Source organism: Crocodylus siamensis, chromosome 2, assembly GCF_052110815.1.
Source record: "Crocodylus siamensis isolate JL-2025a chromosome 2, ASM5211081v1, whole genome shotgun sequence".
NCBI lineage: Eukaryota > Metazoa > Chordata > Crocodylia > Crocodylidae > Crocodylus > Crocodylus siamensis.
In genome coordinates, this window is record NC_143396.1 from 20,684,860 (window position 1) to 20,709,436 (window position 24,577).

General features: G+C 42.6%; 1 protein-coding gene across 7 annotated transcripts in view; it reads left to right on the plus strand.

Moving 5' to 3' along the window:
* DOK7 (docking protein 7) overlaps positions 1-24,577 on the plus strand; it is a 104,397-nt gene that overhangs the window by 74,516 nt on the left and 5,304 nt on the right. For 5 of the 7 annotated variants that reach the window (XM_090035493.1, XM_090035497.1, XM_090035499.1 and 2 more), the window contains 3 exons: positions 5,893-5,935; positions 19,122-19,187; positions 20,216-20,287. In XM_090035493.1, coding sequence (XP_089891619.1) covers positions 5,893-5,935; positions 19,122-19,187; positions 20,216-20,287 — 181 coding nt within the window. Of the gene's footprint in view, positions 1-5,892; positions 5,936-8,241; positions 8,443-19,121; positions 19,188-20,215; positions 20,288-24,577 lie in introns of those variants that run through there. The other 2 variants (XR_016440678.1, XM_090035495.1) reach the window with 2 other exon arrangements.

The window sequence follows — 24,577 nt, forward strand, 5'->3', positions numbered from 1 at the left end:
CTGTAATCTCATCCTGGTGGTTACTGTGGATTGGCATATGAGAACAACATGATGAATGTAGAAAGTAGTTTATCTGGAACTGAATTATTACAAATACTGGTACCTTCTAGAACAGGGGTTGGCAACCTTTTAGAGAAGCAGGCTGCTGCTTGCAGGGTGGCTGTCACAAGCCAGCGATTCCCACATACCATTGAGGACCATTATTCCCCTCAGCAGCATCCAAATTACCTGCTGCCACCTCTACCTTTTACTGCTGCCTCCACCCCATGTCCCACATATCACTGTTTCCCATGCCCAAATGCAGTAGGGTGGCAAATTTGTTGGCAACAGAAGTAGCAACTGTCATAGTGAGCAAGAGAGAGAGGGGGACCCTGCAGAGAGGATCATCAGCATGGCACAGGGTGGAGAAGTGATTTGCTGGACTGATCTCTCTGCCTCTGATCCCCCATGCCACCACGGGCTGGAGCCAATTGCTTTGCAGGCTACACTCTGACCTGAGCGCTGTACATTGCCAACACTGCTCTAGAACCGGGGTGGGCAAAATATGGCCTGCGGGCCAGATCTGGCCCATGGGGCCCCTACAACATTTAGAAAATTAATATTTATCTGCTCCTGGCTGCCTAAGATGACAGGACCAGGGGCAGTAGGACCCAGGGGAAGCTGGTAGCAGGGCCCAGCAGCAAGGCCTACCTGGCTCTGCCCTCCCAGCCCCCTTCCACCCCCATCCTCCCAACCAGAACCCTCTGCCTAGCAAAGGCTTCTGGCCTGGGCCCTTGGAGCTGTTCCTGCTTCCTCTGCCAGAGAGGGAAATTCAAGTAAGAGTTGGGGGCAGGTCGGGGGGTGGGCAGGGAAGGACTGTGGATTACCACCCCAGTCCTCAGGGCCAGGCCAGCCCCTGCTGAGTCCTGTAGTTGCAGCCATGCAGCCAGGAACCATGCCGTGCCAGAGCGCCATGACAGCAGGCAGGAAAGCAGTGAAAGCAGCGGCAGGTGGGGGGAGCAGGAGCCAGCAGGTGCATGGGCATGCAGTGACAGTTGGGCAGGAGCACAGGGCCCTGGGGCCAGGGACAGCAGGGACCCAGAGCAGGTTGGCAGGAGCACAGGGTTGGGGCTGGCAGGGGTCTATGAATCTAGGCCAGGATGCACCAGCAGGGAGGGGGAGAGCCAGCCCTGCTCCATAGAGCCCCTGCTAGCTGGGCCCCGCACTTCTGCCGCCCCGTCCTGGGCCCCACTGGCCTCCTCCCGTGTGCCCACTCCCATGACCTGTAGCTGTAATTTCCCTACTTTCTCGCTTGCCCACCGGCTGCTCCAGCACCACGTGGCTCCTGGCTGCATCAGCAGGCCCTTTGAAGGCAATGAAAATGGCACATTGGATGAAGCAAATAAAAATTAGAGCTACTGTTCTGAACAGGAAGATTTGTGGCTTCAGTGGCTGTGAAAGTGAAATGAAAGTGACTTTTGTGGATTTAATGATGAGCTATAAAGTACTGACCATCATGATGCTGAAGATAAGAAAACTTATTCTAAGCCAGGAGTGTCAAATGTATGGCTTGCAGGCCAACTCTGGCCTGTGCAACTACTCTATCTCACTGCTGTCTCATGCTACGGCCACCACCATGTGCCCTGGCCATGCCACAGCTAGAGCTACTACTTTGGCACAGGGAATGTGGTATCTTCAGCACCAGCACAGGGTGCACAGCAGCAGCCGGAGGAGCTGCCACTGCCACCTGCCCCATGTCAGAACTAAAGTTGTCACTGTGTGCTCCCGGGTAGAGCCACACTGTACCCATGGTATGGGTCTGGCCTGAGGCACAAGGTGAATTTAACAACCCTGCTCTAAACGACTGTAAAGCTTGTTGTAGCCTAGGTTGTTGTAAATACATACATAATGAACAATATTTTACTGAAGTATTCATGAACATATTCATAAAGGTTTACTAAAACTGAATCACATTTATCTTAAAAAACTTTTTCCCCACAATTTTCTCATTTTTTGGAGTAAGGATACAGTAAAAATCTAATCCTATTAATCTTATTCTATTTCATTTATTCTAATTTAATATATTGTATCTGAAAACTGATCTAATTTTACCTGTCTAATCTTTTTTTTTTACATAACTATTTCTATCTTTCTTGAACCCACACTGGTAATCTCCCATAGTTTTACTGTGCCTGTGGAAGCAATCAGTTTAGCAGCAGGTGAGAGAAAACTTTGTATATTGTGCACAGTAAGGAGTGCATAACTTACATTCCTTGTAGTCATTATGCTCTCTTCAATCGTCCTTCTTGTCAATTGGGTATATTATTGCCTGCTTCATAGTTTCATTGTTTCTAGGGTCGGAAGGGACCTGAACAGATCATCTAGACCATTGTTCAAGCATTTTTTCTTCTCTCCAGATCTTTTTAATTATCTTGTAAAGATGGTAATTTAATGATTCAAATCCAGATTTCAGGCATCTGGCTGGAAGATTATGAATCCCTGGTACCTTTTTTTCAATGAGATTATTGCTGGAAAAGAAATAGGAAATTGCAAAAGATGTACATCAAATTTATGTAGACTTTGCCAAAGCTTATAACAGTATTACAAGAGAGTCACTATGGTCAATCATGGTGGGGTTTTGGAATTCCCCAGAACTGGTACCCCTTACAAAGATGTGCAATGAAGGATCAAGGAGTTATGTGAGAATTGAGGGATTGTTATAAGACCCAAAGGAAATCAATAGTGGGCTCAAACAAGGGGATACATGTCATTGATGATTTTCATTTTGAAGCTTGAGAAGGTTCTGAGAATGGTTGAAGAAGAATGAAACAATCTGCTGCTGAATAGACTGTACCAGGTATTTGCATATGCAGATGATATCTGCTTAGTAGGAGAGGAAATGAATACAGAGATCACAGAGTCAGTAGTCAAAGAAGTTGGACTTGCTGTCAGTGTCAGCAAGACTAAATACATGATCACATCCCGAAATCAGTCTCAAGATCATAGGAAGATGAGGATAAGGAATGGCAGTGTGGAAATGTAAATATTTAGGAGCAATAATAACTAAGAACAATAAATAACTGAAGAAATCAACACAAGAATTTACCATGCTAATATATATTGCTGTTGAGCCTGGATCAATAAAATAGTATCAAAGAAAATTAAGAAACATTAAAATCCATCTTTATAGCAAAATTGTTCAACCTGCCCCTTTGTATGGATGTCCTGATGCTGACAAAAGCAAAGTATTTAAAAACTAAGTGCTAAGAAAAATATTTGGTGTAGTACAAGAAAATGGAGTATGGAGGAGGAGACATAATCAAGAGCAAGATAAGAGGGCAGAGAATTAAATGGGCAGAGCATATTGTAAGAACTGATGAGAGAAGGCAGGTGAGGCAGGTTTCAGAAGCTGAGGTGTCAGAGCTTGAGGTGGACCAAGGCAACAATGGGAAGATAACATAAAAATGGACCTGAAAGGGATAAGCAGATATGCAACAGGGTGGAAGAAGATTGCGCAGGATAGGAAGAGACGGAAGGCTGCAGTTAAGGTGGTAATAGGCCTTCAAGGCCTGTGAGATCAGAGGGAGAACCATTTCTATCTTTTTACTATCTAGGCTAATCTAACTAACATATTTTTATTACAGTTGTTCAATCTTGTACATTTAGTATTACATATGTAATTTTACTTGACCTATCTACCTACCTAACCTGACCATTTATGTCACAAACTTGGCATCATGGTAGCCAAGCATTTCCATGTTATGTGTTTAAAGACACCGCCCCCCTTCTCTATATTTAAGTAAATATATAAAGGTGGGTGCATTCATATTAATATATCTATAACATTATTATTTTATTTAGACATTCTGTGGTAATATTAAGTAGGAGCCCAGCCACAAAGTAGGACACCATTGCTGTAGGAATTGCACAAACTTATAAAACAGTACGTTTTTGAAGTTTTCCAAAATTTTCCCATCAATTTTGTTTAGTATACAGGTTAAAAAATAAGAGGTGTTTTTCTGGCATCTAGAACTTGCAAACTCATCCAGAGAATGGAAAGTCAAGATGAATTCTTTCTGACTCGCATAGTATCACACAACAACAAAAGGCAATTGTTTTACTACTGAAATGTAGTGAACAAATTTCAGTTGGCTCATTCATCAAAGACTCCTGCTTATTCTTCTGGAACCATTAAGCCTCTGCAGTGCTGACAGGGATTAAACATGACAAAACTTATTTTCATTAGGAAAGTGAACGGCTATGATTTGAATGTGCAGGAGAGCAAACCTATTTAGTAAGAAAGTACCAAAGACACTTTTCAGATAATGACCTCAATTTAAATATAAACTATAACAAATCAGTTACTATTAATTACTCAGATACTTGTGCTAATTTATGCATATGACTACAGCATCTAGTAACTGTGCAGCGTGAACCTAAGTCCCACTGTGTCTGGTGCTGAATAAATGTAGAATAGAAAGATAGTCCTTGCTTCAAACAGCTTATGGTCTATTTTCAGTTTTATACTTTCATCCTTGTTTGCTACCTGCCATGCTGGCATTTTTTAAAAGAAGTGTAAAACCAGATTATATTATATACAAAACCTTCATTATGAGTGGAGTTTGAACCATATGCCATTCAGCATTGCAGTTCAGACTTGAGCTATTGGCACCTCCTGTTTTTTTGGTTGTACAGGCTTATCATCTGTCCAAGCAAAAAATGTCTTAAGGGATAGGATAGTATGGAAATTGCATTTTCTTCCATGGGATTCTATCAGCAAAACACGTATAACATTTCATGGGGCCAAATAAAAAGCATGGCTTTAGCTGTAGTAGATTCAGAATTTTAAAGGCCTGCCATAAACAATATGTATATCACAGTTTCCAGAAGTGGTTACAAGAATCCATTACAAAAAAAAGTAAAAAGCTACATAAATATCCTTGCTTTCCTTATATGAGTGTCTTTCTTTCCAAAGGGAAAGTCTAACACCATGCATATATGATGTGTTCTATTCTATATGGAGTGACTCAAGTATCTATGAAATAGTTATAATTAAAAAATAAATATTTGCTGCCAATACACAGGGCTATCTGAGATTACACAGTAGCTCCCTTTCTTGGAATAAGAGATTAGTGGGCATCTCCTGTACAACTATGCATCAACTATTAGAAAATACTAGGCTTGTCTACATCAGATGTTTACTGCAGAGTAAACTAATTAGTTCTGCAGCAAACATCTTTCATCTAGATGTACCGGGCTATTAGCCTGGAGTAAACTAATAAATGCTGCAGCAAGGTATTGCTTATACATACAAGTACTATCCTGCAGTGGAGTTTTTTTATTACAGAGCAATGCGTACGTAGGTGCTGACAGCTGGCTGGGGCATGAGGGTGCTTCAGTGTGGGGGCTGGCTGCTAGTACCAAAGTTTATTTCTTTGCCCTAATTAGATGTGTAGATGCACCCATTGTCTATTAAAAGTTAACCACTGTACTGATATTAAAATTGATTATATTATTTTGAAGTTTTGGAATGTTATTGGAAGGAGGCAACAATAAATAAGTAACATGTATACAGTGCTTTTCAAAGCACTGAATAAACGTTTAATAAGTAAGGGATAAAAAATCTTCCTTTGGTTTGGGTTGGATAAGGAATAGTGTTGGCCCTGCTTTTAGCTAGATAGATAGATCAATCAATCTTGCAAAGCAGTCAAAGCAAAGTAAGTTAGGCTTAAAATTACATTTTAAACACATTATACTTTTTTTTTTTTTTGAAACACATTTTCAAAAGAATTATTGTTTCTGATCTGGATTCTGAAATGCTTGTTAAACCATATACAATGCTGATTGTACTTTTCTGTTGCCTTTGTTCCTCATGAAGAGGATTTTAATTCTAAACTTTTATGTTTTCTTTAGGGAACATCACTTTTACAGTCTGGAGTCTTACCAGCAATTCCAGGTAGGAACCAGTAATGATTTGTTTTAATGAAAGTAACATTTGTAATGCCAATATGCTAAAAGGGCAGATAGAGGGCTGCAGCATCATGGCTCTTGTTGAAAAGGATCCTCTGCAGTTGGGTCTTTTACCACAGCCATATATGATTTAATATTTCCGTAAAGTATATTAAAATCTATAGGGTCTTCAGTTGCTACTTACCGCAGCTAAGGAATTCACAAGCTTGGTATTATCCCTGGAGTGGTAAGGTTGCTTGAATACATTTCCTACCAACACAGTCAGAAAAGTCAAACACATCACCAGTTAACCCTTTTTAGCAGCTAAGTCACTTGCCACCCACCCAAGCTTTCCCAAACCCACACCCACTTCCTTTCACTCTATACATACTGCTGTTGATAATATACACATCCAGGTTGTTTAACACATGCACAAACCCAGGGTAGATCCCCAATTATAGCAAAGTGTACAGCTTCACTTATGCCAAAGATACTATATTGGTTTACAAAATCTGGAAAAGTAGCTAAAATATGACACTTAAGGCTGACTATGTCCTTAGCTTCTTTAAGGGATGATAAATGACACATGACAGTATTCAGTAACAGGACATACTTTTTCACAGAAAGTCTCTCTGTCAGTAAACTAGCTCTGTCTAATTTACCATATTGCCCTAGCTTCCTTCTATTCCCCCTTTCAGTTCCTGCTGGGACCTCACTTCTATTCTTTGTAAGGAATAAAGAATGTCTGTACACTGATCTCTTCTGCAGATTGGTGCAAAAAAGCTGTTTAACATCTGCACCATCCTCATCCTCTGGTTATTCCCTTTACTTCCTTGGGAGACTAGTGGGCTCATAACAGGTTTGCTGTTTCCAACAATTTATAACACATTTATGTCTCTTAATCAGTTTTAAATAGCTCTGGAAATACAAAAGGAAACTTGTCTTATAAAGTGTTAATAGGACCTATTGAATTCTATAGTATGATAATAATAAACTTATACTATGAGCAAATCAAATGGGGTTCCTAATATCAGAAAAATCTTTCTGGAGAAAATCACTTGCATTGTATTAGGAAGAGAAAATGCATTTACAAGGCAAAACTTTTTTTTCCATTATTCCTCTGAAGTTCATGGAGTTGCTCTAGAAGTATACAGCTCTTACTGAAAGCAGGATATGGAGTGTTGTTTTTAACTTCGCTGTCTTTCCTTTTACTGCACTGTTTTGTAGGGTTAGTTGCAAATGTGTAGTTGTAGTATTTGGGTCTGTATTATTTCCCATAACAAAAGAACTGTTGGTGCAAATGTTGGTACACAGATTACTGTCTCTGCGATTTCCCGTGCAGGGGAATGAGTTAGCTAATATTTGTACCTTCAGTATCTTACAGGTGAACAAGTTGGCTTAAATGGAACCTTTGGAAAAGATTACTTTATTGGTGGCAACTTGAACTTTGCCATTCATATTTTCATTTAGCAACTTTTAGTACCTCAAACTGTCTGATGTGTGCCTGCTATCAAGTAGCTGAAGGTACATATACACGGAATTGTGTTCACAGTTAATTTGTAGATGCATGTAGAAACACATTTTGTATCAGCCAAAAAGAGGCCATCTCCTGGAAAAGGCACCATTAATTTTGGTTTTTTATTATGTACTGAAAAAGGTTATGTAGAAAGCCTGTTCTTACAGTGAAGATATTATGAAGTTATGGAATAATTTGTAGATGTAACAGCAAAAGGGGTATTCAGAATATAAATTACTACTTAGCATGAGTAAGGATATCACCATTTAGTCCCAAAAATTTTTGAAAAGCCTTGTATAGGCAAATGAGAACTTCAACAGTACAAACAGGATTTAACTTAGTAAAATTGTCAATGGGACCATAAAACGTAATACCACTAGTGAAGCTGAATACCAAAAGTTAGAGCATACTGTAGTCTTTAAATATATAGAAACGTTGTCTTTTTGCAAAGAAAATGCATTACTGGCTAGATCTACAAGAAATGCTTCTTCGTGTAAAGAAAGCAGATCTAACTGTACATTATATAAACCCATTGCTGCAGTTCAGGCGTTCAACCTGTCTGTGAAATGGAGAGTTCTGCTACAATTAAAAGAGCTGTCTTCCTAAAGAAAAACCTTGCTGGAGTTTGCAAACAGCAGAGTCATTCAGCTTTATTATAAATGCATCATTAAGAGTAACTCATAGTTTTTTCCCTGTTATCAGTCTGAACACAAAGAAAAGGAGAAATAGATGCAAAACTCTCTTAAAAACAACAATTAAACTTTCACTTAGTAAGAAAATGGAACCTTTCTTTAAAGGCACAGAAGATTTGGAAGTCACTGACCCAAGCACAGATACACAACAGGAAAATTAATTGAAAATAGATCCATATAACTCATCCTCTGACAGAAAGAAGAAGGAATCAGCAAGGTAAAGAAACATGGTGACTTGAATTTAACTAGCGAGAAAGATAAAGAATGTCTCATGGAGAACCAAACAGCCGAGAGTAGCAAAGGAAGGTAAGGACATTTCTAAAGTCCATGCAGAATCTCTTTCTTGCTTTTGTTCCTTCGTCTCCCTTTTTTTAAGCCTCTTTTGTGATGCCTTCATCCCTTCAACTTTTTTTATAAGCACATCTTTAATGACTTTCTTCTTAAATTCCATATTATTTTCCTCTTCATGAAAGAAGAAACCCACACACTTTCTTTCTTTCCTTTATCATCTTCAGAAAAAGGTTTCCTTTAACTGTACTGTCTTTGTATTTGCATCAAATGTAACTGAATTTGAGGTGTTGCAGTGCTTTGAAAAGAGATAGGGTGGCATCCAGCTACCTTGCTTTCTTCATCTTTAATTCAGGTCATGTGCTGGAAGTCTGTTGTTACCCAAGAGTAATTCAAAGAATTGCAACTCCAACAAGCTTAGGGAACCTCATTAGAGCTTTTCTCTATTTCTTTATTCTAATGTCTTTAGCTCTGTTTTCATCCCCTGCCTTTCACTTCTTGCTGCCAAACTCAAGCTGCCTCTGACCACTGGAGTGTAGAGAAAATAACCTAATTAGAGGCAAGTACTCATGCATTGGTTTGCAGAGGTACCTGCCAAAATAGGTACACATCCTGAGCAATTGGATATACAATCTGTTACCTACAGATGTAACAATTCAGTTAGTTACATGCCTGTTACTTTGTGACTTGAGAATTAAGATACTCATAAAGAATTTAGGTAATTATCCATGCAAATTCCTTCTTTGAATGTAGACATCCTGGCAGTGCTGTAAATGCATACGTTCTATAAACGCAATTGATTAAGCATTTGTTAGTTAATTGCTAGTGCATGTAAGAGGTGATGCACCCTTCCTACTATTTGGTTACATACCCTGAATAGTAAACTCAGATGCTGAAAAGAAATGTGTCTTATTCCAATGACGCAGCCAAACTTGATCACAGTATCTCAGTGCATAAAACTTTTGTTTAAATGTCATTCCTAATTGTGTTACATAGTGAAAAATACTGCAAGGAGGAGAATAAGACTATTTTGAAATTGTTTCTTGCATTTCTCTTAAAAAACAAACTAAATGTTACCTATGTTGAGTAGAAAGAGAGACTGAATTACACTTACTCTCACGTACATGTGTGGATGAATCCAGGATTTTGTAATGGGGGTGCAGGAGCAGTGGTCAGTGCTGCAAGAGGTGCTTCTGCTCCTGGGCTGGAGGGAAGCACTTGGGGGGAATGGGCAGGGAGGAGGACCCCACTCACCCCCACTGCTACCAGTGTCCCAGGCTGAGCCTGGCTTCCCATGCAGCCTGGCTGGAGTGGTGCAGGAGCAGTCCTGGAGCTACCTTGCCCCTGGGGCAGTCATAAACAGTGGGAGCAGTGGCAGCAGTAAGCAAGGGAGGGGTGGAATTAGAGGGAGAGGGGAGGGGTTGTGGTACTCAGTACAGAGTGGAGAGGAGGGGAATTATTACCTGATTTGGAAACTTTAAATAGTCCCTGGCTGCTTCTCCCATGGCATGGTCTTAAATGGGGGTGTGACTGTCAGTGCCCCTGCCTCTGGATCTGCCCCTGGGTACATGTATGCATAGCTGCATACCTGCATAGCCTACTGCACATCCTTAGTAGCTGTGCAGACACTTATCCAAGCTGCACAAATAACAGACTTGCAAACTGTAAACCAGTACTGAGAATGCCACTTACCCAAAGGTCAATGGTCCACTTGGGTATGTAAAGTGAAATTGAATTCCACCCCAAAGGTTGCCTAAGTCTCCACAGGGCACTGATCCATTCACTTGCAAGATAGTGGTGGTGATCCTGCCTGAGGGCTTGAGAATGGATGCAGGGGAGGGTAAAGTGTGGAATAGCATCACTGTTGTACTTCTGGTTTGGAGAGTGCCTACGGCTTCCAGGGGGCAGGGTATGCTCAAGCACTGCGATGCTAGGACTCGCAGTCACAGTGTCCCAGCTTCGACAAGAAAGGTGCAGAATATCTTTCCCCAGACTAGCCCATAGGCTGGTGGTCAAGACACTGACTTGCAAAGTAGCAGATGTGGGTCTCAACTCCTTCAGGTTTAGAAGTGTCTAGGTCTCCCAATTCCCAGGTAAGTGCTTTAATCATTTATCTCTCAGGCAAAAGTTTGGTGACATCACTACTAGCAATCAGTTTAGGTACCTTCTCTGAGAAGAGGGACTAGACAGCCTGGATCTCAAGTAGGCTATGTTTAACTTGGGGATCAGGATGTCAGACACTACTGTGCACTTCCTTTTGACCACTTACAATCTGTATAAATTACTCTTTGGAGGCATCTACATCTTCCTGTCCTTGGCATGGAGAGCCTAGGCACTCAAGTCTCTGTGGATAATATGGAGCTTGTGGGTGCTCAGCCCTCTCTATTTGGATCATTTTCCTTCAAGCACCTAACTGTTAGATGTCTCAAAGCCACGTGGAGATGCCTAAGTGACCAATTAGGATCTGGGCCTCAGGAGTCCCTTGGGAGTGTAAGTGGAGATGCCTAAATGACCAATTGGGAGGGTAGGCAGCAAACCAGTTTTCAAGAAGTATCAGCATGCAGTACCTTTGGACTAGGACCTATGTTTGGGCACAAAGTTGTGGAGGCTTATCCATAATACTCCCATCTTTTTTATTCAGAAGAGCCAGCCAGAATTTTATCCTCACGCTGCAAAATGAGGAGCTTAACTGGAATATTAGCGGAAAACACCCTTGCCTGGGAGAAATAAACCTGAATATAATTAGACTGGGTGATTGTTACAGCTTTTCTAATTCTTGTGTGTGCAACTATCTTTTTTCCATCTTTCAAGTGAGAAAAGTCATCAGGTATAGAGATTGCTACCATATAACAACTCCTCTGCTTTTTATTCAACACCTACACAAAGCTTGACTTGAAATGTTCTGGGAGGCTGAATAAGTGAGTAAGGACAAAACAATGCGATGGAGTGGAACTGAACGGAAATGTCAGGATGCTAATTATGAATGTGGTATCTTGGTTAAATTGTTCTTATGTAGATAAGGAAACAAAGAAGAGAGAAATCTAACGCAGATAAAAGTTATATATACAACAGTGGGAATGGATGCTGTAAATTAGTAGCATTGTCTGGCAACTTAGCGTTTATGATGGAAGAAGAGGATTTCTGGAACACATTTTTGCTAACAAATGGTTCACTCTAATTCTTCTCTTTCAAAAATTAGCTTCTGGAGTAATTCCATTTACTAAGGATTTACTCCTTATTTACATAACAGTCAGAGATGCATCAAGTCCATACTGTTTTAGTTACCAGCCTTCAACTACCTGAAGGGTGGTTACAAGGGGGATGGAGTTAGACTGTTCTCAGTTGTGGAAGATGACATAGAATGAGAAGCAATGGTCTCAAGTTGCAGCAAGGGAAGTTTAAGTTTGATATTAGGAAAATCTTTCTTACTTGAACGGTAGTAAAGCACTGGAACAGGTTACCCAGAGATGTTGTGGATTCTCCATTCTTGGAGGTTTTTAAGACCTGGGTAGACAAAGCCTTGGCTGGGATGATCCAGTTGGGGATGGTCCTTCATTGAGCAGGAGTTGGACTAGGTGACCTCGAACCCTGATTTTCTATGATGCTGTGACAAAGCAACCAAAATATTGCAAGAAATGTATTGAGTGTTTTTGAGGTGAGAGAAGACAAAGTAAATGATAGGATATTTTTACTGAAGCTACTAAGGATTGTCTTCTGAATGTACTTTCCATGGTAAATAGGACAGTTTATTAGAACAGGGTGATTGATTAATAATATTTAAAGGGCCTTGGTTTACATGTGTCTTTGACTTGTCTATATTCGTAAAAGTATACTAAAGGCATCTGTTGTAAAAACTTGTATCTTAGAATGTCAACTGTTTTTCTTTCCTGTATGTTAGGACTTTTTCAGACACTCTAGCAGTCTCAGTGTTTAAAACTTGCTGCCTAAGTTGCAAATGAAAAATTGGTGGTGTACATGTAGCTTGTGCAAATGCATTTTGAGTGGCCTTAAAATAAGTAGCATAATTTGGTAATGTCATTAGAATGATTTCAATGAAAACATTTATATTTAATTTTCAGCATCTCTCTTCAGTTTTTCCCTGTTTTTATGCATTTTCCCTTAAGTATAAACACCACAAAATATTCTGCTCATTGATAAATGAGGCATAAAGCAGGGACTTCTGATGAGGCTAGAATGCAGGCCAGCAGACATTTTAAATATATCCCCAGCAGTTGCTCAGAAGGAGAGTTTGATGGCAGAAAATAAATGCTTCTCCTGTAGATGAATGCTTTAAACTCTTAAAGAAATTATTTTGTCAAGCAGCCCCATTTGTTTTTGTCAAGAAGTATCGTGGTGTCCAACAACAAAGACCAAGAAAAATCAAGAGGAGGTGCAGGAGGAGATCACATCTTTGGACAAGTTTGGCTGCAGAACGTGTGCCAGCATTCTCCATTAGCACACGTTCTGGCAGTATGGAGTTCAAAGTCTCAAGAAAATGCCATGTGAGGTTCTACAACACATCTGTCCCTTATTCATCAGATTGCAATTCACAGTGAAATGCCACAAGTTGTTTTCTCTTTTTAAAGCAGTCAGAGAAGAGGACAATCTCAATTTAATTGTAAATGGATTTCAATATTGCAATTGCTTATTTTCTCTCTTTGATAATTTAATAAAATGTCAGGCTCTTTTCAGGTTTCTTTCCATGGCTCTTAAAACATTGTTTCAAAGTTCACCTCTCCTGACGGATAAGTCCTTTAGAATTGCACAAGCTTCCAGACAAAAAACCCCTCACTCAGTTCTGATGTGAAGAGGAAACTGACAGTTATCATGGCACTACTTAAAATTGTAACTCTCTCTCCTGAAAAAGTGGAACTGCCATCTGCAGAAAGCATGTCGCAATGTCTTGAGGGTGCACAGGAGGCCATATTTAGGCTCTGGGAAGTGAGAGAAGGAAAAGGAAAGCTGTCACAATGCAAAAATATCTGGCAATTACTCTGGTCCAAACTGTGGAGCCCATAGTTGCTATGCAAGGCTTATTCATGTGAGAGGTCTCATTGGAACAAACCGTTTTAGTGATTAAGGACCCCGTTCTAATTGACCTCCACAGGCTTGCTTGCACTGTTGCAGTGGTGTATCTTGGCCAGGACAGGCCAAGCCATGTCCGGCCCATGGCTGCAGACATGGTCCAATCAAGGACTAGACCAGTTTCAGCTCATGCCAGCAGCTGCTCAGAAGCACACCAGAGTGAAGGCTTGACAGCAACCTCAGAAGGATGCTTCATGCATATCTTGTTCAGTGATCTTTTGGATCTGTAATATGCCTGCGAGTCCAGGTGAGCAGGTCGTAGGTGAGAAGTGCTCAGGCCCATCTTGGCTTAGACAGATGATGCTGAATTGTTCTGGGCAGTCAAATCCCAAGCTGATGAAGAAGAGCTGCAGAACGATCTCACAAAGTTGAGAGAAGCTGGAATTTAAGGTTGACAAGTGCAAGGCAATGCACATGGGGAAAAAGTAACCTCAGTTATATGTACACTATGCTGGGTTCGGAAGCATTTGTTAGAAGGAAAGAGACCTTGGAGTCATCACAGACAGTTCTCTAAAAACATCAGCTCAATGTGCAGCAGCAACCAAAAAAAAAAAAAACCCACAAAATGTTGGGCATCATTATGAAGGGAATTGAAAACAACAGAACATATTGTAATGCTGGTATACAAGTCCATGGTGCATCCACATTTTGATCTGTGTGCTGTTCTGGTGTCCACATCGCAAAAAGGATTTAATATAATTAGAAAAGGTACAGAGAGGGGCAGCCAGGATGATCAGGGTTATGAGCAGTTGCTATACCAGGAGAGACTAAAAAGCTAGGACTTTTCAGTTGCGAAAGGAAAAGGCTGAAAAAAGGGGTGGGAGAGAAGTCCTATGAAATCATGAAGGGCACGGGCAAAGTAAGCAGGAAACGCTTATTCACCAAATCCCAGAAGATTGAAACTAGGGGACACCCACTGAAATTAGCAGGACACAGGTTTACAACTAACAGGAGAATATTCCTGTTTTTAAACGAGCGACTGTCTAATTACACACCAGCTTACTGGATTGCTGTACTGTTTATGCAGCTTAGAGCGTCATTGGTTAAAGTACAAAAATAATTCTGGCAGCAAAGACCAGAACTCAAGACTCCCTTGCTCTCAGGGGAGATCCATAACTGTTAGGTTATAGAAACACACTTCTTTTTTTCTGGCCCCATAAATCTTATTTTCTTGTCTGCACTGTGGGTCTGTTTCAACAGGAAGTGGGGAGAGGAAGGCGGAAACAATTTAGTCGACTGCTTGGTGGTTGGGCAGTCCCTAAGAAGTAAATTATGTATGGGTTTGGATCTCCTCAGGCATGAACATTGTGTGCCTCCCAAGGCTGGGGGGCACAGCAGCGAGTGGGGTGATGGTGAGTGCTGCCTGTAGATGCCACTGGCTGTGTCGGTGGCAAGTGGGGGGGTGGTGGTGGCAAGTGGTAACCGCCCACAGGTGCCACCAGCAGTGGCAGTGGAGGCCAATCTCAGGGGGTGCATGTGCACCCACGTGCATCCCCTACATGTCGTCAACGTCCTCAGGCAATGTGGGCCTAAAACCTAGGTCTGAACCTAATGCTGCTGTCAGTTAAGGCATTCTGGTTCAGATAGGCATCTCCTTTTCAGTGATTTGGATAATGATACAATAGAAGTTTCATAGTTTCATAGTTTCATAGTAGCTAGAGTCGGAAGGGACCTAGGTAGATCATCTAGTCCGACCCCCTGCCTTGGCAGGAAAGAGCACCGGGGTCAGATGACCCCGGCAAGGTGCTCATCTAACTTCCTTTTAAAAATCCCCAGGCTAGGAGCCTGCACCACTTCCCCTGGAAGCTGGTTCCAGGCCCTAGCCGCCCTGACTGTGAAGTAGCGCCTCCTAATATCTAATCTAAACTTACCCTCCGCCAGCTTGTGACCGTTATTCCTGGTCACTCCTGGCAGCGCACGGGGGAACAGGGACTCCCCCAATACCTGCTGATCCCCCCTGACCAGTTTGTAGCAGGCCACAAGGTCCCCCCTTAACCTTCTCTTGTGGAGGCTAAACAGGTTCAGGTCCCGTAGCCTCTCCTCATAAGGCTTGCCCTGCTGACCCTTGATCATACGAGTGGCCCTCCTCTGAACTCTTTCCATATCGTCCACGTCCCTCTTGAAGTGTGGCACCCAGAACTGGACGCAGTACTCCAGCTGCGGCCTGACCAGTGCCGCACAGAGGGGGAGGATCACCTCCCTGGACCTGCTCGAGATGCATCTGTGGATGCATGACAGGGTACGGTTGGCCTTCTTGACTGCCTCCCCACACTGCCGGCCCATGTTCATCGTGGAGTCAATGACGACTCCAAGATCCTTTTCCGTCTCCGTGCTGGCAAGAGGGGAGTTCCCCAACCTGTAAGTGTGGTGCCGGTTCTTCCTCCCCATGTGCAACACCTTGCACTTATCAGTGTTAAACCCCATCCTATTCTCATCCGCCCACCGTTGCAACCTGTCAAGGTCAGCTTGTAGCCTATTGCACCCTTCTAGTGCACCCACATCCCCCCACATCTTAGTGTCATCAGCAAACTTGAACAGGGTGCTTTCTACCCCCTCATCCAAGTCACTGATGAAGATGTTGAACAGTGCGGGCCCGAGGACCGAGCCCTGCAGAACCCCACTGCCCACGTCCTTCCAGGTCGAGAAGAACCCATCCACTACCACCCTCTGGGTGCGGCCCTCCAACCAGTTGGCGACCCATTTGACCGTGTGGGCATCGACACCACAGTCTCCCAGCTTTTTGATGAGGACAGGGTGAGAGACAGTGTCGAAAGCCTTCCGGAAGTCCAGAAAGACTACATCCGCAGCAACCCCTGCGTCTAATGATTTGGTGACCTGATCGTAAAAGGCCACCAGGTTGGTCTGACAAGACCTGCCACTGATGAACCCATGTTGGTTGCCCCTGAGCGTACATTCCCCTGCAAGGCCCTCCTGGATGTGTGCCAGGATAATTTTTTCAAAGAGCTTACCCGGGATTGAGGTAAGACTAACTGGCCTGTAATTTCCCGGGTCCTCTTTTTTTCCCTTTTTGAAGATAGGGACCACATTGGCCCTCTTCCAGTCCTCCGGCACCTCGCCAGAGCACCACGAGTGCTCATAGAGCCGCGCCAGGGGTCCCGCAATGACCTCGGCCAGTTCCTGTAGAACCCTAGGGTGAAGATCGTCCGGACCAGCGGACTTGAACACGTCCAGCCTCTCCAGAAGTACCCTAACTAACTCCTCGCTAACCCCTGGCCCAGGCGTGTTTCTCCCGGGGCCCGAGGGGGGCCCAGCAGGGAGGTGGCTGAACTGGTCCCTACTTAGGAAGACAGAGGCAAAGAAATCGTTAAATTTGTTAGCTTTGTCATCTGGCGTGATGACTAAGTTGCCCATCGTGTCCTGCAGGGGCCCCACATTACCCGGGACCCTCTTTTTACCCCCTATGTATTTGAAGAAGGACTTCTTATTGTCCTTAATCCGGGAAGCTAGTCCTATCTCCAACTCTGCCTTGGCCCTCCTGACTGCCCCCCTACATCCTCGGGCGACTGTAACATAGTCCTTCTTGGTGATGACCCCATCTCTCCATTGGGTATATGCCTCCCTTTTAGCAAGGAGACATTCCCGGATGCTCTTAGTGAGCCATGGGGGTTTATGTGCCCTCCTGCTCCCTTTGACCCTTGTTGGGATTACCTCCCTTTGGGCATGGAGGATCGTCTCCTTAAGGAGCAACCACTCACCTTCGACATCTGATTCCCTTCCCCTCTGGGTCCTCAGCGCTTCCCCAATGATCCTCCTTAGCTTGTTGAAGTCAGCCCTCCTAAAGTCTAGGGCTGTTGCCTTGCTGCAGCCCTTTGCCACCTTACGCTGGATGGTGAATTCCAGCAAGCGATGATCACTGTCTCCCAGGTGGCCCATCACCCGCAGCCCCCTCACCAGGTCATCACCCGTGGCCAGCACCAGGTCCAACAAGGCGTCTCCCCTGGTGGGACTGTGCACCTCCTGGGTTAGATGGAGGTCCTGCACTCTGGCTAAGAACCGACGTGAGTGATCAGACTTGGCTGACTGCTCCTCCCAGCAGATGTCTGGGAAGTTCAGGTCCCTTGCAGCCCTGAGTTGGGTACCTAGGCCAGGAGGAGGAGTGGAAATTTTAAATCTATCTTATGTGTAGCATGCTTATGGGCTAGTTATAGGCCTCTCCCTACTGAGTGTCTAGGCAATCTAGATTTCCCTTAAAGGCACCTAAGCGTAGGTATTTAACCTCTTGATTTGGATCACCTCCTGGGGCAAGGCACTTAAATTTTAGGCATTGCAATGCCTAAGCAGGTCAATTAGCATCAGCAATTGCAATGCCTGAGAGGTCAATTCGCTCTAGCATCAGTCAATTAACATTAACAATTAGTGTCTGAGAGGTCAATTAGTATTATCATCAGTCAATTAGCATTAGCAATTGCAGTGCCTGAGAAGTCAATTAGCATCAGCTACTAAATTAGGGATTGCTGATTATTTAGAGAGCCACTTAATAAGTTTGGGTGATCTGTTGAGGCCTGCATACATAAAATTAATGGTGAAGATATTTTAGCATTAATGCGCTGTAATTACAGTGTACTAAGTTTAGGACCCGTAATAACAGGTACTAACTTAATGCACTGTAATCAACACTATTGCGCATCAGTGCTGGTGCATGTCTGTTAGGTGGCACTAATGTGCAGTAAACTGATTCTTCTGTGCATTAGTACATTATCAGGGCTTTTGCTGTGATGTGCTAATGAGCAGTAGAAGTAGTCTACTGCGTTTTTAGCATCTCGTGTAGCTGTGCCCAGTGAAGTATAAACATGCCCTTTCCATCATTTTTTAGCTGCTTGTTCATTATGTCAATATTAACATTTGATTGTGAGTTCCTGGAAACATAATGCTGTTCTGCCTGCCCTTTGTGGGTTTTCAATCAGGCCTGGTGAAACCTTAAATACTTCTCTGAATGTTGTGTTGAACAAATGCAGACACATTATGAGTTGTAGCAACAGTCCACAACCCTGGATTTGATTCTGTCACTCTTACCCATATTGAATAATATCTCATTGTGTGAATACATGAACAATTTAGGACCATGTAGAAGTTTTGGAAGTTTCTTGTGTGAACTGCTCCAGAGTAACTGCGTGTATGCAATCTTTCACCCCATGGCAAGTGGTAGAAAAACTGCAGTAACTTAGATTTCAATGAAGAGAGAAAAGTTTTTGCATTTGTTTAGCTTCCACTTAGCTGTGGGACAGCTACCCCAGAACAGGTGATGTGTGGAAAAACTCCCTCCACTTTTATATGTTTGACCGCCTCCCTCACTGAATATTTGCACTGACGGGGTAACAAAAGCAGAATCTGGCACCTAGAAACTTCTTTGTTCCAAAGGAAAGACAGCAGAAGAACTAATTATCACAGCTACAGGATGGAAATTTCAATGAGCAACTTGAAAAAGATGTTATGAGAATGCAAAACTCCAGTGGCTTGTATTTCCTCCACATTATTATTTTTTTATCAGAGTAATCTATTTGGAAACATCTACTTATAATTCACAGGCATAGCACATCTAATAATAACTAAGGGTATTTAGCATTAATATGCAGATCTCTCTTTAAAAACAGGTGCTTCTTCTGTCATGACAGCTTCTGTGGCTCTCAAAGTACATAAAGGGCACACTCTGCAAGCTGGTAGGTATAATAAGTTTAGCTATGTGTGTACATAAAAGTGTGCACATTTTCCCTTAAAATCATTTTTCAAAGTAGCGAAATTTTCTGACTTTATATGTGCATATAGCCTTATTTTTCTTTTCAGTGTGCAAAATTTTCTTAGAAAAGGCAGTGACAGATGGGATAACTGTCAAAGCACAGGCGGGAGTGTTATTCACATCCTTGAAATGTTGCCAGTATTTTATCAGTGGTCTCTCACACAACATTTCCACTGTAGGCTATGACAAATCATGCACAAGAGTGAGGAGAAATTAAAAAGGTCCCATTTCATGATAGTTCTCTATAACAATGGAGGCAGGAGATAGCAACACCAGCAAAACAAGCATATTAAACTGCAAATGTTTGTAGCCAAAAACTATTCCAGTAGTTTACTGTAGTTGTCAGCTTGCCTAATTTGAACTGTGTGGCATGTGAAGACCTTGTAGGGTGAGAGAGTGGTATCTTCCTGTGAGAATGTATATTACAGTGAATATTTAAAACAATCTTATCTATTCCAAAGATGGCAAATTTGCACTTGGCCAGTCAAACCAGCTCTGAGCCAGATGATTTAAGCAATTTCCACAGAAGAGGTGAACACCATCATAGAGAGATAAATCATCCCTTACCCTGGAGGTGGAATTTTAACAAGGGGCTTCCAAGATAATCCACCCACCCTCTACTGAATCATACACTTAAATTTCAGCATTGCTCCTGCTCCAACATATGACAAAACAGTTGCTGAACTTCAGTGGCCCTCAGTTTGAAAACTTTTCAAATGGTTTTAGCCCTGATTTCCTTGCAGCTGTGCTCATTAGAAAACATGTACATCTCCAAGAAAGTGTCAGTATTTGTGCAGTGCCCAGATTTAGATCTTCAGTTGGTTTTTTTAGCATTATAATTTAGAGGATGTGCTGCAAAACTGAAAGAAAGCAATAATGTGCCTATTATTGCTGTTTAAATTACTTCTTACAATGGGGCCAGATCTGTTAGAATTATTTTCTGTGCTCTAGGTCCTAGAAGTGGATATGAATTGATAGCACTACCTGCAGAAGTTGGAACCCCTTCTGGCACTGAAGAACCTGGTGAGTGAACAGATTTATAAACAATTGTATGAGAAGGTAGCAAATTTGTCTAAGTAAGTTCTTTTATAAAAGGCCAACGGTGTTGTTCTCACAGAACTCAGAAATAGAAGACCCAGTGGCATGCATTGTTTTTTCTTCAGTTCATCCCAACTTTCCCCTTTCTACATCACTGTTGACAACACCATTCTTCTCATCCACAAAACCCACCGGCAGAAATTTCAGCTTCATTTTCTTTCTCCCCTTGTATTAGGCAATTGATAAATCCTGCCAATTTTTCTTCTACAGAATCTCTGAAATGCAACTGTTCCTCACAATTTGGTCATGTTCAATGTGTCTTCTGCTATGATGACATCAAGCTCTACTCCCTAGACCTTCCATCTCCAGTCTACCCAGAAAGCCAATACTGAAATCATCTTTCTCACCCATTGCTCTGACCATGCACTCCTGCTTTCTAAAATCCCTTTGATGTCTTCTTGGAGAATCTATGTATTTTCACTCCATTTACTGTGTAGTTAGCCAATTTTGGAACTTACTGGAAGACAGATCAGTGATGAAGTCTTGTGTTTCTTTGATGTCATCATGTATATTTACGAAGAATATATAAAGTCCTGTTTTCTTGAACACAACAGAAACTAAGGAATAAGAGTGTTTTCTGGCTTTTTCCTCAGGCTTATACCATCAGGGCTTCTCTGGCTCATTCTAGACATTTTTTGCTCCTTATATTTCTACTGGTTCACTCAAAAATGCAGGCATACACTGCTTTACATCTTCATGCCCCAGTTCCCGCTTTCACTGTGTTAGTTTTCAGAGAAACTCTTTGGAGACATAGCTCAGCTTCTGTTCTGTGATTGTGTTTGGCAGTAGCTGTTATAGTTTCTATTTTCTGGGTCCAGCTTGATGATTTCTTGTGTTTATCTTGAAGTGCAGTGGTTCTACCCTTTAGATTCATTGAGATTTCACCCAAACCCCATAGTATAACAGCTGCATATATATGTGTATATATATATAGAGAGAGAGAGTTTTGTGTATGTGCACACACATGCACACTCATGCACACATACATGCAAAATGCAGTTCAAGATTCTCTACTTTTTCATGACAATCCATAACTGGTATCTAAGGTCTAACAATTCAGGCTTAATGTTTCCATGCTATCATTTTGCTCAGACTAAACCCTTTTGGAAACATTCAGCTGGTTCAGCCATTTCTAAGGATAAGATGAAGGGGAGAAATGCAGTGTTTTGTCCACTTCAGCTTCCTTTCTTTGAGCAGCTGTAGTGTCTGAATGCTTTGGAGTAGGCACATAGATTTCACATCAGAAGTGTCTTCTCATGTGAAAATCTGCCAAAATGTGGTTGAGGTATAAGCCTTTGAAAACTCATAGATTACTCAGAGACTTTAAATTTGAATTTCTCATGGTTCTTATCTGTGACCTCATTGTGTGTATGCTATCTGCACTGAGCATGCTTCAGCCAAGACTTACGGGGGCCTAGCTTTTCTCTGTAATGGTTGCTCTCAGGGGTGGATCCAGTGGGGGAGCAGTGGTGCAGTTGCAGCCCTTTTAGATTCCTGCTCCACCCAAAGTTTAAAGCCAGTTGCAGCATTTCGAGTCAGGCAGGGCTGAGGGAATCACTTGACTTCATAGCTCATTATAAATCTACTAGACCCCTTCTAAACTTTTCATTTCACAGGTGTTAACAACTCTCTCTTCTCTTTTATAGTCGTGATGTTCCATCATAGTTTCATAGTTGGTAGGTTCGGAAGGGACCTAAGCAAATCATTAAGTCTGACCTCTTGCCCTGGGCAGGAAAGGATGCTGGGGTCAAACAACCCTGGCTAGGTGATTGTCTAGCCTCCTTTTGAAAACCCCCAGGGTAGGAGCCAGCACCACTTCCCTTGGAAGCTGGTTCCAGACCCTAGCTGCCCTGACTGTGAAGTAGCGCCTCCTGATATCTAGCCTGAATCTACTCTCGGTCAATTTATGGCCATTATTCCTCGTTACTCCTGGTAGTTCTCGGGGGGAAAAGGGATTCTCCCATTGCCTGCTGGTCCCCATTGGCAAGTTTATAGATGGTCACCAGGTCCCCTCTGAGCCTCCTCTTGTGAAGGTTGAACAGGTTCAGGTCCCATAGCCTCTTCTTGTAGGGCCTGTTCTGGTGCACTTTGATCATGCGAGTGCTCTCCTTTGGACCCTCTCGATGCTGGCCACATCCCTCCTGAAGTGTGGCACCCAGACCTGGATGTAGTACTCCAACTGCAGCCTGACCAATGTCACATAGAGGGGGGCATCACCTCCTTAGCCCTGCTTTTGATGCATCTGTAGATGCATGACAAGGTGCGGTTAGCTCTACTGACCGTGTCCTTGCACTAGTGGCCCATGTTCATCTTGGAATCGATAATGACTCTAAGATCTCTTTCTGCCACTGTGCTTTTGAGAAGAGAGTTCCCCAGCCTGTAGGTATGGTGCTGGTTCTTCCTCCCCAGGTGCAGCACCTTGCACTTGTCCGTATTGGAACCCATCCTATTCTCATCCACCCACCTCTGTAACCTGTCCAGATCTAGTTGTAGCCTACCCCTCTCTTCTTGTGTGCTCACTTCTCTCCGCATCTTTGTGTTAACTGTGAACTTGAACAGGGTGCTTTTCACCCCCTCATCTAAGTTGCCGTTGAAGATATTGAACAATGCGGGCCTGAGGACTGAGCCCTGGGGAACCTCACTGCCCACGTCCTTCCAGGTCGAAAAAGAACCGTCCACTGCTACTCTCTGGGTGCAGCCCTTCAGCCAATTTATGAGCTACAATTGAGCTACCCTTTATTCTGAAGTTTTGCCATCTGTTAGCTGCTCCTGGTAATGCTCCTCTGCTCCAAAAGCCACCCCCATTCTTTTCTCCTGCCAGCCCCCAGGCAGTGCATCACACAATGTAAAGGGAAGAAAAGCTGGGTACTGAAAGGTAGACTGGGTATGGAGTCTGATGATGCACTTGGCAGAGAGAGAAAGCGAAGCTAGTTGAGTGGGTCTTGGATTTGAAACACAAGGAGAGGCTGAGATTGGGAGTTGCGGGGCATGGACTACACTGAAAACCAATGTGTGGTTATAGAGATAAATAGTGTGTCAAATGCATATACACAAACTGAAGTTGCACTGGGAACTCCAGTTCAAGCATTCCTAGCTGCTGAGTGCTTGACTTTGGACCCATAATAGTGTTTTTTTAACATGGCTTCTTGCAAACAGTAAATGATAGAGAACAAAAAATCATGGTGAATTAGCAAGGAGTAAATCTGTAAGTTGCGTCTCTGTCCCTCCAGTGTTGAAACACTCCAACAATTCAAAGAATGCTCGCTCTTACAATTCAGAGAATGTACAGGCAATGATTTGCAATTCCTTGTTCGGTATTGCATTTTACATTTTCATTTGAGATGGACTATAGAAATGACAGACGTGGCATACTTTGGGCAAAATTCTTCCCCTGGAACAGCTGTGCAACCATACTGAAGCATCTTCTTACCTCTCATTTGATTTAGAATTCTTTTCTCAAGCATGCCTAGTGCCAGCAGAGTGCTTGTTTCTGTGATTCATTTGTATGCCTGCAAAAGATATTTTTCCTACAGACTTAGTGGAAAATGTAAATATGTTATTATGACGGTAGCTTGTACTGGTTCTAGACAGCTAGCTCTGAAATCTGCGTGCAAGATAATAAGATATTAAATCATTTGGTAAAGTGTGAAAAGACTATTGTTAGAAAGAAATTGGCAAGAAGAAAATTAGAGCAGCATGGATTAAAGGTGTGCTAGCAATACGAATTCTTTCAGTGATCAAATTCAGTGTTCAAATGTTTTAAAATGTGTTTTTCAAAAAAACATTTTGACGTGAAGACAGGGTTCCAGGCACTATCAGATAAAATAAAAAACTCTAATACACTGGTTTATTTCACAGTTTAATTTCATACCCTCTGCCAGTTTGTAGGATATGAGCACTTCACCTGAGAGTGTTTGGTGCCTCCTACAGGATTTGGAGCACACTCAAATTCTATTGCCCATGGTAGGAGTTGATGGCAGCCATTAGCCCAGTATAGTAACCATGAGCCCATATCTCAGCTGAATCCTTTACTCTTTAGGCTACTGGCTATTCTGGAGTCTCACTCTGCTTTTTCATAGGCAGGAAAAACAGGTTTCGTGGCCTAGTTCCAGGCATGGGCTCCTTGCTGACGACCCTATGCAGAGGGAGGTACTAGCTATCCAGGGAATGCAGGGGGCTGGAACCGATGATCTTCTGAGATCCCTTCCAGCCTCA